Source organism: Sceloporus occidentalis, unplaced genomic scaffold (genome assembly GCF_023333645.1).
Source record: "Sceloporus occidentalis isolate IW3139 unplaced genomic scaffold, rSceOcc1.0.p SCAF_1, whole genome shotgun sequence".
Lineage (NCBI taxonomy): Eukaryota > Metazoa > Chordata > Lepidosauria > Squamata > Phrynosomatidae > Sceloporus > Sceloporus occidentalis.
Window position 1 is genome coordinate 206,898,503 of NW_028316981.1, and position 13,920 is coordinate 206,912,422.

A 13,920-nucleotide genomic window follows, 5' to 3' on the forward strand; every position below is an offset into this window, starting at 1 on the left:
ATATCAATCATAATGGCATGACTTGAGCTTGCAAAAAAGAGAGAAAATGTGGAACTATGGTGCAGAAGATTGGATAAGAAGTTCTAGGAGTACGTGAAAGTTGACTTTGGATTAAAGTCCAGAAAAGTAGGCAAATAATGAGTAAGTTTAGAAATTACCCTGAAAGATAGACCCAGTGTACAAATATATTACTATATATGCTTTTAACTAAATGTTTTATGATAGAAACATTATCACTTTGATTAGTGTTTCAGCTGTTTGGGAGTTTTTGGCTCTTCCTTAATCATTTCAGAGAACAAGTGAAATGACATTTGATGTTATGGGATTCTGGACTTGCACGATGCACAGGGCTGTGACATCTTTGATGGCTACCCTGGGGAGAGACCCAAGTACTTTGCATTGGGCATGATGTGCCCAGGATGCTATAAAGGGTATGAATGGAAGACAATAAAAGGGCTGCCCACACCTCAATGTGGCTCTTTACATAAATGGTGATGAACAGATGTGTAGGACTCTTCATTTACCTGGCTAACTTTTTCAGAGTGCATGAGTAACAGGGGAGAGGGCAGCTGGACTACTTCATTGCTCCCTTGTTGGCCACGTTCCTGTAAATTATTGTCAGGAAGTTGTTTTTACTGTTGAGGTGGAATCCCAGTCAGCATGTTGATAGTTCTTTCACTACTGATACATGAACCTGCCTAGATATGACAGTAAGGTAAGTAATACCATTCCACCCACCCACCTGTCCTTTAGGGCTGTAAAACTATCCCATTTACCTGAGAGGAAGACCTATTGAACACAGCAGAGTTTACTTTTGAGTAAATATGCCAGTAATCATGTGTTTGAATCCCAAGGGTGACATTTTAGGAAGGCCTCCAAGAATTAGTTTACGCAGCCTTTCCAGCTACCTTGTTTTTCATGCTACACTTATTTTGTGTTGTTCTGGAAACCTTTGTAAGATGGCTTTTATGACAGACAAATGAACAAACATTTTTCCGTTTGTGAAGAAATATGGGCTTGACAGTATTGCGTATGGTACTGCACATTACAACATCAGCTTCTTATTGCTGTGTTGAACAATTTGGAAAAGCATGTTTTGTTTTGCATGAAGTAAGAACCTGTCTCTTCTAGAGACATCTAGAACAGTGGCACTGTGTAGTAAAACAATATGATTTACATTAGAAACATTATTTTGGAACTTTCTGAACATTTGAATATACCAGTGTATCTTCTACTGTTTAGTCTACTGTTCATGAAATAAGTTGCTAAACTTGCTGCAGGAACTAAACAAAATCCTTTAGGCTAAGATGGGACTTATCAGCTGTTCAACCAGAATTTGGGTATTCCTATCCAGAAGGCCTAGGACCGGAAGTATTTTAGATTTCAGATTTATTTGGATTTTGGAATATTTGCATAAACATAAAGCGACATCTTGGAGTTAAGACCCAACTCTAAACATGACATTCATTTATGTTTCGTATACGCCTCATATACATTACCTGAAGATAATTTTATGCACAATATTTTTAAAATATTTTGTGCACAAAACAAAGTTTGTGTTCATTGAAAGCAAAAGTGTCACTATCTGAAGCACTCATTGGGACAATTTTGGGTTTTAGAGTGTCTTGGATTTTGGATTTCTGAATAAGGGCAACTTAACCTGTAGTATGATATTAGCAGTCACCATTGTAGAGTTGTAGCATTATAGTAGTAGCATGAATATTTAGGATCAGGATTCTGAGGAAGATGATGGATTGAAAGTGGTTGTTGTTAACTGCCCTTGAGTCGATTTTGGCCCACTGGTGATCCTATGAATGAGAGACCTCCAAGTAACCCTATCCTCAACTGCCTTGCTCAGCTCCTGCAGATTCATGGCTGTGGTTTCTTTGATTCAGTCTATCCATCTGGAATGCTGTCTTCCTCTTTTCCTATTGCCCTCTACATTACCAAGCTTTATAGTCTTTTCTAGTGAGTCCTTTCTTCTCATAATTTGGCTGAAATGCACCCATTGGAATAGTGTGAGGCATAGCAACTTAATTATGTGTACCTAATGTCAAGTGATGTCTTGTTATGTGTTTTCAAGCTATTTCTGAATTATGGTGACCCGAAGGTATCACCTTAAGGTATCCCTAAGGACCCTATCATAGGGTTTTCTTGGCAAGATTTGTTCACATGGGTTTCCATGGCTGAATGAGGATTTGAACTCTGGCCTGTCTAATGTCCAACGTTCAAACCATTGCACCACAACAGGTATAATATCTAGTGACAGTCACCTAATTTCAATAGATTTTCATTTTAAGTACAAGTTACATCTCACTTATTAAAACCAAGGGCACTTAAGGGTGCATTTGCTCAGCTGAATTATTTTTTTAAATCTAGGGCCATTCTGTTTGGCAGTGTAAAAGACTTCATGGCCTTAAAACACTGAGGGCATAAAAACACATGCCTAGTCTGTCTAGTGGTAAATCTGATCCTGTCAGGAAGGATTTCAGAGCCTTGAGACAAATCCTCTTTCAAAGCTTCAGATTCCTTCTTCTGTTTTCAGTCTGCAAGCCACTGATAGCTTTAATCACATAAATATCTTCTGGAATAATCAATGACCCTCATATTGTGTTCTTGCCCCACCAGCTGCTTCATCCTATTCGTGTGTTAACTTACTATATTATGTAATTTTTTTCACATTAAAAATTCGCCATCAGGGATACATTAGTGCTTCTTTGTGCTTGTTAAATAATCTCCATGTATGTCCTGGGAGTAGAATTTTATGATGCCATAAATAGCTGCAGGCAGAAACGCTAAGAGATATTCCTGGAGGTATCAATCTATTACATGCCACAGTAGGAGGCCCTTGTGGGAATCTGAATAAAAAGCTCCTAAATATTATTTAGTAGTAAGGTTCATTTCAAAGTCACAGGTATTTTCAGAAAGTCAGAAGGTAGACCCTGAGGATTTGAACCTCATCTTACCTTGTTTGCAACCCCCCTTCAGACTCAGAGTCAGACTCGGAAAGTCTCTTCATTAGCTGTTGCCTAATTCACTCTGAAGGAGCTTGCAGCTTTTTTTGGCATACAAACCAAATTCTTAACCATGCAGGTCTCCACATCTGAATTTGGTTTGCAAGCAACGGACTGGAGCCCTAAAAAAAACAACATGGGCCTGTTACAGACTGCCAAAATAAAGCTGCTTCGGGTCTCTTTGGAGGTATGCTATTTGAATGATGCATGGGTCCTAAGAGTCCGGAGGTCGCGCCAAAGCCACACTCCATTCCTAAGCACTGGAGTGCAGCTTTGGTGCAGCTTTCGGATTCTTAGGATGCATGCATCATTTAAACAGCATACCTCCAAAGAGACCTGAAGCAGCTTTATTTTGGCAGTCTGTAACAGGCCCTAGTATCTTGGGAAGAGTGAGTTACAATGCAGAGCAAAAAGGTCCATCTATCCCATGGCTATACAGGCCTTTTTGGAAACTTAATAGCAGGCAGGGAAAGTAGCAATCTCTCCATTATGTCTGTTCACGGTCATACAAGAATCATACAAGGATGGGGGGAAAAACCCTCATACCACTGAGCATCATTGCATTCCTGCAAGAAGAAAGAGTTTGCAGTGTTATATTTGTATGAGAGAGAGTGAGTGAGAAAGAGAGAGAGCGCAATTGCTGGCACAATTTATAAACGGAAGAGGAATGTGAGAGAGACGTTTTCCTCCCTCATCCAATGGAATGAGCAAGCTCCTTTGAGATCTTTTTTTTCCTGTGATAGAGAGAGCAAAACAAATTGCTTGGGTTCTCACCACTAAAATCGAGTTACCTGGGAAAGACAACAACGGACTGTCACCCTGCTGTTTATAAGAAGGCAGGTATTGCAATGTACCTCTGCAAAAATATTTTATGGAAATACTGAACATCATTTAAACTGCAGGAGAACACAGGAATGAGCTAAGGAATGTCTACGCCATCACCAAAAAATTCAAGAAATAAGATGAAAGCTCACAGAATTGGTTCTTTGTCTCTTGGCTAATGTGAGGATTTGCATTTATTGGATAGAGAACAGCATTAGCAATATTTGCTCTAATTTCTAGAGCTGTGATGACTCACCTGTGGCACTTTCTCCTTCAGAGAGCTGTGTATGTTTGAAAAGGTGTGATTTAGCTAAATTTGCAATTTGTGGATTGTTTTCTCTGCAATAAAGATTCCCCCTTAATTTTACAAATATTTGTTGAAAGAACTTTGTAGGGTTGTTATATATATATATATATATATATATATATATATATATATGGCTAAGTTCAGTTAATTTTTATTTGAGATGCTCATCCAAATATACTTGACCTGCTGAAAATGCTGCTTCCCCATCTGTACAGATCTGTAGAAATAAAGAGACTGCCCACAGTTTTGACAAAGATCAGAAAAAAGGCCAACCGTTTTGATCATGTGGGGCGGAAAAAAGAGAGTTCAGTATGTATTAGCTCACTGGCTTCAACACAGTTCATGTAAATGCCAAGGCAGTCCCTGAGAAAGGCCATACTGTTTTTGTAGACTAGGTTGTTGTTATTTTAAATTCAATCCTCTTAAATATTTTTTTCTGACCTTCTTTGTAAAGTTTGCAAATTCAGAGATGCTGCTTCCCATTTATTAACAATATGGAGGGAGAAAAAAAGACTCATGTTTTTATAAATACAGCATGTTTGGCAAAATGGCCTAATTTCTTTATTGCCTAGTAATGGTTCAAGTTTCCAGCATTCTCCATGCACACAGATAGGAAAACCAATCCATCTCTCCTAGTTTGGAATACCAGTAAGAGTGGAAACAAGCTCCCAATTTTCACCTTTTCTTTCTGTCTTTCTAGACACAACAGTGGTCCCTGCATATATTCTACACTTGCCATGCCCCAATTGTCCAAATTATGTCCAGGTTTAGTTTCAACAGCTGCCTTGTAACTAATTCCTTTGGGTTGAAGGGGTTCAAAACGGGAATTATTCCCTATTTAAAAAAGTAAGTCACCTGCTGAACTTCATCACAGATGCATCCTTCTTCCAAGGCCTTTTAAGATTCCATGATTACACTGTTTAGCTTCAATTATTGAACAGTTCTTTGATGCTATTTCTGTAAATTCGCCCCATCTTTGCTTGTAATTCTATCCCTGGCCTTAATAAAGCTTTTTAATTTTGAATTAAGATTTTGTTTAGTGGTTTTGACAGCCCTAAGAGGAACCTTCATGAGCCTAACTGCTTGTTTATGGTACATATGCCGATTTGACCAAAAAAGAAAAATGAGTGCCACAGAGTTGTTGTTTGTGACCAGCTGTGAAATCACCTGAGGTTCTTTCTTTCCAAAGCCAGAATAAATTGGAAAGTGGTGTAAACAGAAATTGTAATGTACAGGTTGTCTGTGGCACATCAGCAGCTGGATTTCTCCCTTTTGTTACCTTTCAATTCTTTGATTTCAATACTTTAATTAGCGTCTGTTCAATTGTCATATCGAGACAAATTTCAGTTTCTTGCAAGCACTCAAATGTTTTCAGAATGCCACATTTTTTTTATTACAAAAGATGTCAAGCAATAGTAAGTACTCTATTAGAACAATAAAAAGAGGTCTCATGACATACCTGTAAGGCAGTTATTCTTCGGGTGAGGAAGCTGAGATGGAAAAGACTAACAAAAGCCCAGATGACAGAAAATGCTTTCGTCTGGCATCTTTATTTAACTCTCAGTAACGACTTGTGATGTTTCCTGTAGCAACTTGCAAAGTTGTAATATCACTTTGTGAAACTTACATAGCCTCTTGTATTTTGGGCAATGGGAATTTGGTGTAAACTTAGTCATTCAAGCCCCTACAAAATGTGTCAGTTGTTTCTCTGTTTTCCAGGTCCGTGTCGTTTTGCTGAACTGGTGTGCTTGGTTTTTGAGAATGAAAAAACCTGGAGAGAGCATAAGGCCCCTTTCTTGTAAATACAGCCATTCTAGGCACCAGTCAAGTGTCAGCAGCGTTGAAATGAATGTTTTACCAGGACACCAATCGAGCAATGGCAATGTGATCTACAGCTACAATGCCATGGAAAATCCCTGTTGCCCACAGAACAGTGACACAGGCAACAAGAACGGCAAGGGCCCTGACTCTTCACTTGAAGATAATGAAATCAGTCAAAGGAAAGCTTTAATGGATACTATCCCTGTGATTGTCAAAATCCTCGAAGAAGTGCAGTTCATTGCTGCCCGTTTCCGAAAACAGGATGAAGGGGAAGAAGTCTGCAGTGAATGGAAGTTTGCAGCTGCCGTCATAGACAGATTATGCCTTGTGGCATTTTCACTCTTTGCCATCATCTGTACACTCACAATACTAATGTCTGCTCCAAATTTTATCGAAGCCGTTACAAAAGATTTTACATAAGGATCTGAGAAATGAACAAAACCCGCTCCAAAGCATAACTGGGGATTATGAATTGATGCCATTAATTTTGCTAAATGATAAGATATAAAATGGGAAAGTGTGCTTTCTGTGCTGACTTCAAAAGCAGAAAGCAGTTGAAATAAGTTTCAACATCAAATTGTGCCCCCTCACTGTTCGAAATGATAGGTACAGGATTAAGTACCTGGCTCTGTTACTTGTTTCTTCTTCCTGTACTTGTGGTCAATATCTCTGATAAATATTAGATAAGAAATCAGATATACATCATAAGCATTACCAAGTAACTATTAAAGTATATGTACTACTAGGAAAACACTAGTGAACAATTTGCTACATTGGTAAATCCTTCCTAGAAACAAGTTCTTTGTTAAATGTATCATTTTCAGTATTTTTGTTTCGAATCTTTCATTAACACTGGTTTCATTTATGGTAACTTCAGCCTTGAATTACATTGTTAGTTACAGTTTGCCAAATAAATAGTGAGTTTTAGCTTTTATTATCACTGTGATAGTCTGAAATACTTCGCCAGTTCAAACTAATGTAAAGTCAATGCAAAAGCCTTTTTCTAAGATGTTAAAAATATTTCCTGTTTAATATTCAGGGTTTTCTATTACAGGAATTTGAGCAGCCACTTTCCCTAAACGGAGTGTTGCAGCTGCACAGTATTACTCTTGCCTTCCAATTTATTTGTATATAATTCCAATTCTCTAAACTGCACTGCATTAACAGTTACTGATCCTTTTTTTTTTTGGTAGAATTCTATAGCAGTCCCAAACATGCATGAAAGAAGCAGCACATGTGTCACTTGCTGGATTGAGAACAACTGATACACATCTAAGGCATATTCAGATGAGTATCTAAACATGCACTGAAGCAAGATTCAGTGCATCTGCACCACACTGCTTTGAATGGAGTAGATGTTTCCACTGGCACTCTTGTGCACCTTCTTCAAGATTAATATCTTTTTTAAACAACTTGACTGTAGTCATTATGGAGGGCTGTTTACATAGGAATGAGCTAGGGAGGGCATCATATGAGTGAATAAGAGGCTGATAATCTATGTAAGGAGTTTCTCCCCATTGAAAGTAGATATCTAAAAATACAAATGTTCTCTCACCCTCAATGAGAAATGGGATCTTGGCAGATTCAAGATCTCCAATTTAAAAATGGTTAACCACTGTGACATTTTTCATAATTTGAGATTTTATTGCAAAAAAACTATAGCTGTGCAAAAAAAAAACAACACTTTCTGTGCAAAATACATTGTTGTTTGCAACTTTTTTTGGTACAAAAATGTTTTTTGCACAAAACCAGTTTCTGGAGAAATGAGGGTTGATTTTTTAAAAGTCCTTAAGTGTGAAAAATCATCAACAAAGTATTAAATTTGGGCCTATTTGTTCTTACATGCTAGCATAAAATATGTGAAGTTCTGTGGCTCTAATCCAAAGACAGTGCTACTGAGTAAAAGATTTTCTCAAATATTAAATTCACCCTAAATCACAATGTATATCAAATTATCTCTTCTGTAAGAAAATGTTAACGTCTGTACAACTATATGTAAAGGAGTATTGTTATGGTTATTGGATCTATTGTAGAATGTACAAGTTTTCAACTCTCTTGCAAGTTGCCAAGTCACATTGATGACAGCATTTCTTATATAAAATTCCCATAAATATTATTTGGGTGTGTGTGTGTGTGCGTGCGCACGTGCATGAAACATTTATTGCTTACATTTTAGAGATAAAAGAGAACCAAACATTCAACAGCTGATTGCTAATATTTATTTTCTCAGAAACATTTTCTATTATAAGCAATTTGCATTCACAGAGCAAATGAGATATGAAACCTGGCTGCACAGGATTTGTAGCAATTCACTATTTCAATTCAAATCATGTTTCCTTTGTTTGTAACGTGCAATTTTAGATTTTTTTAAAAAATTAAAAACTCACCATATTACTGATGTATAAAGCCTAGAAGCTGTTAGTAAACACATGACAAGGAACAAAACAGAAATGGAAAATGAACACTACATTCACCTTGTATAAAGTCTAATGCAATTTTTTTTTTTAGAAAATCATTTGGAAGTGAAGAATGGTCTTCTGACAGTGTGATCACACAAGATAATAATACAATGGGCATGACATTAATGTAATGTTACAACTTGGCACCTGGAAGACAATCTGAGCACAATGTAGACATCTGGCTGGTGGACAGCAACATGCCCTCATTATTCATTCAACTGGCAAAGCAATGCAGACCCTTTGGATATCCAGTAGTCATTTGGTCTTTTTGAAGGCAATAAGACGGTAACTACAAAATTGGTAGAATGACCTAATTCAAACAGTGAGGGAAAAGTTGTTACTCGAAAAGCAGTAATCATTAAAATATACACAAAGCAGAACAAATCTAAAATAAATGAAACACAGCAACTCACTGCACTTCATCCTATTAAGACTAAGGCGGTTGCCACGCTGCAGTGTTAATGCAGTTTGACACTGCTTTAATAGTCATGGCTCCATTTTATGGGATCCTGGGATTTGTAGTGTGGCACCAGAGTTCACTGAGAGAGGAGGCTAAATATCTCATAAAACTGAAAATCCCACCATTCCACAGCATTGAGCCATGACAGTCAAACAATGTCAAACTGCATTAATTCTGCAGTACTGATGCAGCCTAAATGCAATCTGAATATGTGTGCCAAGTTCCTAATAAACCTGGTTCACTCATAATACTTGATATTGGCTAGTTTCTTGGAAAGGGGAAGAGGCGTATAGGCCTGAGGCTCAATGTATTTGTGGGTCTTCAGAATGGAGCCACCAGAATCGAAGTTCTGAATGCACAGAAAATATTTTTTTGTTCAATAGTTATAACACCCTAGAAACTGTCACTGAGCACAAGTGCTCAGCATTGTACAAACCAATACAATATTCAAAGCACAAAGTATTTTGGTTGCTGTTGCTAGTTTAAATATCATGCATAGACCAGTCCAACAAGTTATATTGACCTGTTGAAAGTGATTTACAATTAAACATTAGGCCCTTCCCTCAGTTTTGCATTAACCTGGCTCAGAAAAGAAGGCAATCTGCATTTGCATTTTCAACACAGGACATATTGTTCCACCCATCCAGAAGGATTCTACACACCCTCAAATGCTCTTCCACCTTTTTCCTTCCCATCCCATTGACAGGACGAGCCCAGTGATATCCCACTGCTCACTAGTAAGTAGGGATTGGGAAGGCCAAGAAGCATCTTCTTCCCGCTCTGGCAGTTGCAGGGTGAAACACTGCAGCAAAGAAGAGAGGGGGGTCTCTCTTTCTTTCTAATCCCTGTTGCTTTGCACAATTTTGTGCCAGTCCAGATGCCTCTTCGAGAAGTAGAAACATCATTTCCTTCCCTAACATCTCTTAAAAGAATTCTACATCTGGTGACGATGGGGAGAGGAATCTCTCTCAAGCTCTTTCCTTTCCCTGTGACATGGCTCTGCCATCTCAGTAGCAAGAAAGGGTGAAGGATGAGCATAATTGCTGGAGGACTGGCTGAGAGAGAGAGAAAACATCATCTGGGAGTAAAATGGGAAATGGAGGAGAATTCCTGGATTACAAGCCACTGCACCTTATAGTTCCAGCTAACCTGGAAATGGGTTCTGCCAGAATGCTCTTATTTTGAAGATGCAATCTTATGGCAAAATAGTATTTTAATAGTATGTTATGCTGTGGATATTATATTAAAAACTCATGGCCTGAAACGGCTGTGTATTTAACAATTGAACTCTTTGGAAGACAGATTCAGGTCTATCCCATGCCAGTCCTGGGGTCCTTCTCCAGATCTTTCATTGAACAAATTGTAGACCTAGAAACCTGGAGGACTGCATGATAAAGCTTTCTCTACTGTGTGATGAACACCACCAGATTAAGCATATTTCTCTGGGTCATAGCTTTCAGGAATGGAATTCTTTGCTAATTTCATCCTCAAAGCAATGAGTCCTTTTAGCAATTTTCTTTCTGCTGCAAGAAAATCTTCCAACTTTTGAAAACTATTAGCAGTTTGGGATTTACGCAAAACTAGCATGTGAGAATTTTGCTTAGAAAATAGAATGTTTTGTGTAGATAACAGCATATTAAGAATGGAAAAATAATATTTCTGTACAGAAGTATTATTTTTGCAGGGAAAATGTTTCTCACACAAAAAAGGCTGTTTTGGATGGGAAAATATCTTGTGCTTATTTTGCAAAGAATAAGCCTTCAATTGAGAAGATTATCATCACTCCAGGATTCGTCTTGTCAGGATTTTCCCAACACTTGTGAAACATACTTTTCAACCAATTTTCTAATATTTTTGAAAATTCATCCTTGGTATTTTCCCCATGGGATCAGCAATAGGTAAATGCCCATGTTTTGAACTATTGTATTCTTGCCTTGTCTTATTTAAGGGAGGGGATATGTTCCCACTTCTCCCTTCCCCGGGCACCTGCTTATGTGTGCATGCTAGTGGTGTACTATAATATGAGTATCTGCTGCTGTGCATCTCTTCCAGGTGCAGTCTAAGAGACCCACTATTTTGTATGGAAATCTACAATTCCAGGGGAGAGGCACGAATATAGGATGTATGATCTACTAATGACAACATTATGAGTCTGGAAGAGAACCCTTGGGAAAACGTTTGCCAAATGCTCACAGAAGCAGTGCATACATGCCAAGCCAGTTATGGGACAAACTGAGGGGAAATTCTTAAACACTTCTGCATCTCTCCAGGAAAGGATAACTACTGTACTTTTTTACCCCTTAGTTTCCTGGCAAGTGATTGGAACAATGTGGGCTGACAAACATGAGCCTGGTGAGCCCAGCATATACCACACACAGGTCCTATGTGCTATTCCTCATAACACTGCTACTGAGTAAAGGTTTTAGCAAATATGGCACACCGCAGTCAGGTGTGGCACCAACATTTATTGCCGTACACAGTGAAATAACATGGGTATGCTTATGGTAGCCAAGAAACATTCTCTAATTCCCTCAAAAGAATCAGAGTAGTTCCAGGTAGGAATCTCAGCATACACTCCTCACTTAATAATGGAAAAGGAGACATATTACCCTTTTCTCTGTATTCTCCCTCCCCTCCTAGCACCTAAAACACTGGGAAAGGATAATTTCCCAGGATTATTTGATAATTTCAGATGTCCCTGGAAAACTACTTTTTCTAGCATTTTAGGAACCAGGAGAAGTGGTGTAAGGGACACACAAAAGCAAAGGGGGGATACAGATAAGGAGAAAGGAGCACCGAGATGTCACTCCATTCTGCCCCACATGAAGGCTCCCAGCGGGTTCTTTTTAGGGCGCATGCTGGGTGCCCTCACGCACAATGATGACATTTGGATGCGGTGCCACACATATGTCATCATGGCGGCCCCTGTGTTGATGGGGGCAAGCCATTACGGCACGGTGGGACTCAGGAGCATGTGGACACTTCGCTATCCCGAGCCCTAAAATTGGCCCCAGTCCGGTACTTTGCGCCAGTCTATATCGGGCCAAAGACACCCCACCTCATCACTCATTTTGGTCAAAGAGCCATAGAGGAGAAGGAAGAGCAGCCTCCATATGTCCCCAAAAAGTTCATCAGCATGGATGAGATTCTGAGCCAAATCAGACTGCTGGGAATTTTTTTTTATGAGCGTTCTCCATTTTGACTCAGATTGATGGCCCAAATTTCAATGAAACTTGCAAAGTTCAACAGTTTTTAATAATGCTCCAAGATTTCAAATTCCTGAGAGATAATGGTTTTCTTGCAGTAGTTTAGATTAGTGCCTGTCTGAACTCTTCATATAATGTAATTTTGTTCATGCTATGTATAAAACTGATTAAAAATATCTACTTACTGCCAGTTTAATTAAAGAAATGGTTACCTGTGGTGGATAGCGTTCCTGCTCTGGCTCCAGTTTTATAGAGTGGTGCATGATACAGTGATGGGCTTGGTTCATAATTTTGATGGGGCTCAAAATGGACTACTGGCAGTACTGGGTTCATCTGCCTAGGCAAAGCATCTTCAATAACCATTTCTTCATCATCCCAGCGACTAGCATCCATAAACATCCCATGGACCAGCACACCATCTTCAGGAGAAGGTAGCTGAAATAAAAATCAAAAGGTGAAAAATCCCAACAACATTCACACAAAGAAACTAGCCAAGAAGAATGGATTAATCAATGCTGATCTAACTACCCACCTATCAGGAATAGCATGTCTCATCTTGGGTTAATATATGCTCTCATGATAAATGGCAACAAAGAGTGATAGATATCTTTGCAGATATTTTTTTTAAAAGATACAAGTTTCCCCCTGTCTGTTGCTGCTTGTTGACCACAAAAATAGGAGCTTAAGTACCTCAACATCCATCGGTAATTGTTGTCCAAAGAGAGATGTTTTGGCAGCTTCAGCAACAAGCACTTGATCACGATAGATAGGGATGACGTTGTAACTGAAACTGAGCTCATCAATTGGTAAGTTATATTTTCTAGCGTGATTCTGAAGAGTTCCTAAAAGCACAATATGTAAAGAATGTGAAACAAACACAACACACAGTCATTGAAGGAGAAAGGAACTGGAATTTGGATTTATTATTCAACTTAGGTTTGCTAAAGAGCAAACTGCATCTTGACAAAAAAAATTAGGTGATAATTTAAAGTTCATGATTTCAGACTTATCTTAGAACAATGTGTCATTGTAAACTCCACCACTATGCTGGAGCAATCCCTATTAAACAAAAAGAAATGAAAGCATACCATTTTGGAGCAGAAGACACAGTTATTGTGGCTTCATTATAGTGGTGAATTTGTGGTTGCTTTATCTAGATCATATTTATATTTTATTATTTTTGTTAATACAGAATGAAAAATAAAGGTTGCTCATATAATCTTCAGAATTTATAATTAATTCTGACATACACTAGTTTCTTAAATACATTCTTTCTTTAGAATATGCTTGTATCAACTTGGGCCATATGGGATGTGGCAGAGAATGACATGTGGTCTGTGAAGTGCAGCTTGTTTAACCCTAACACACACATCTCTACATTCCATGGACACACTGAAGAATAGTATAGTAAAAACCTATGGAATTACTAAGACCTTGTAGTGGTGAGAAACTAATAATAGTGATTAACCCCCTAGTTTAGACACTTAAGAAATCACTTCCCATAACAACACACAAGTGCGACTGTGCTGTGAAACTCCATACTTTGATGTCACATGTGAAAGACATAGGACACTGTTGGGGTCCTGGCTCACATACAGGCCCACACATGACCAATTGTACATGCAGACCTCTTTCTATAAATATGTATGTGGTATGCACAGTGTCTGGGTAGGGGACCAATGTCCCGTGATGCCAGAAGTGGAGCTATGCAGTATAGCATGCTCAATGGCCACCTATTAGGTTAAATGGTTTCCTGAAAGCTCAAACAGGGTTTAGTGATAGCTGCAATCCAGGAAAACCACCTTCTTAACATTACTCTCAATGATTTCTC

General features: G+C 38.5%; 2 protein-coding genes across 3 annotated transcripts in view; one reads left to right on the top strand and one right to left on the bottom strand.

Annotated features, from left to right (window-relative positions):
* The window catches only part of LOC149323270 (neuronal acetylcholine receptor subunit alpha-7-like), a 159,087-nt gene extending 150,729 nt beyond the window's left edge, over positions 1-8,358 (top strand). The window contains exon 10 of the mRNA XM_089488673.1: positions 5,863-8,358. Coding sequence (XP_089344799.1) covers positions 5,863-6,384 — 522 coding nt within the window. The 3' untranslated portion in view covers positions 6,385-8,358. The remainder of the gene's footprint in view (positions 1-5,862) is intronic.
* Positions 8,359-8,446: 88 nt separating this feature from the next.
* The window catches only part of LOC149323271 (dynein axonemal heavy chain 6-like), a 187,108-nt gene continuing 181,634 nt past the window's right edge, over positions 8,447-13,920 (bottom strand). For both annotated transcript variants that reach the window (XM_089488669.1, XM_089488670.1), the window contains 3 exons: positions 12,780-12,931; positions 12,302-12,524; positions 8,447-8,733 (listed from right to left, as the gene is read on the bottom strand). In XM_089488669.1, the coding sequence (XP_089344795.1) occupies positions 8,630-8,733; positions 12,302-12,524; positions 12,780-12,931 (479 nt within the window). In that variant the 3' untranslated portion in view covers positions 8,447-8,629. The remainder of the gene's footprint in view (positions 8,734-12,301; positions 12,525-12,779; positions 12,932-13,920) is intronic.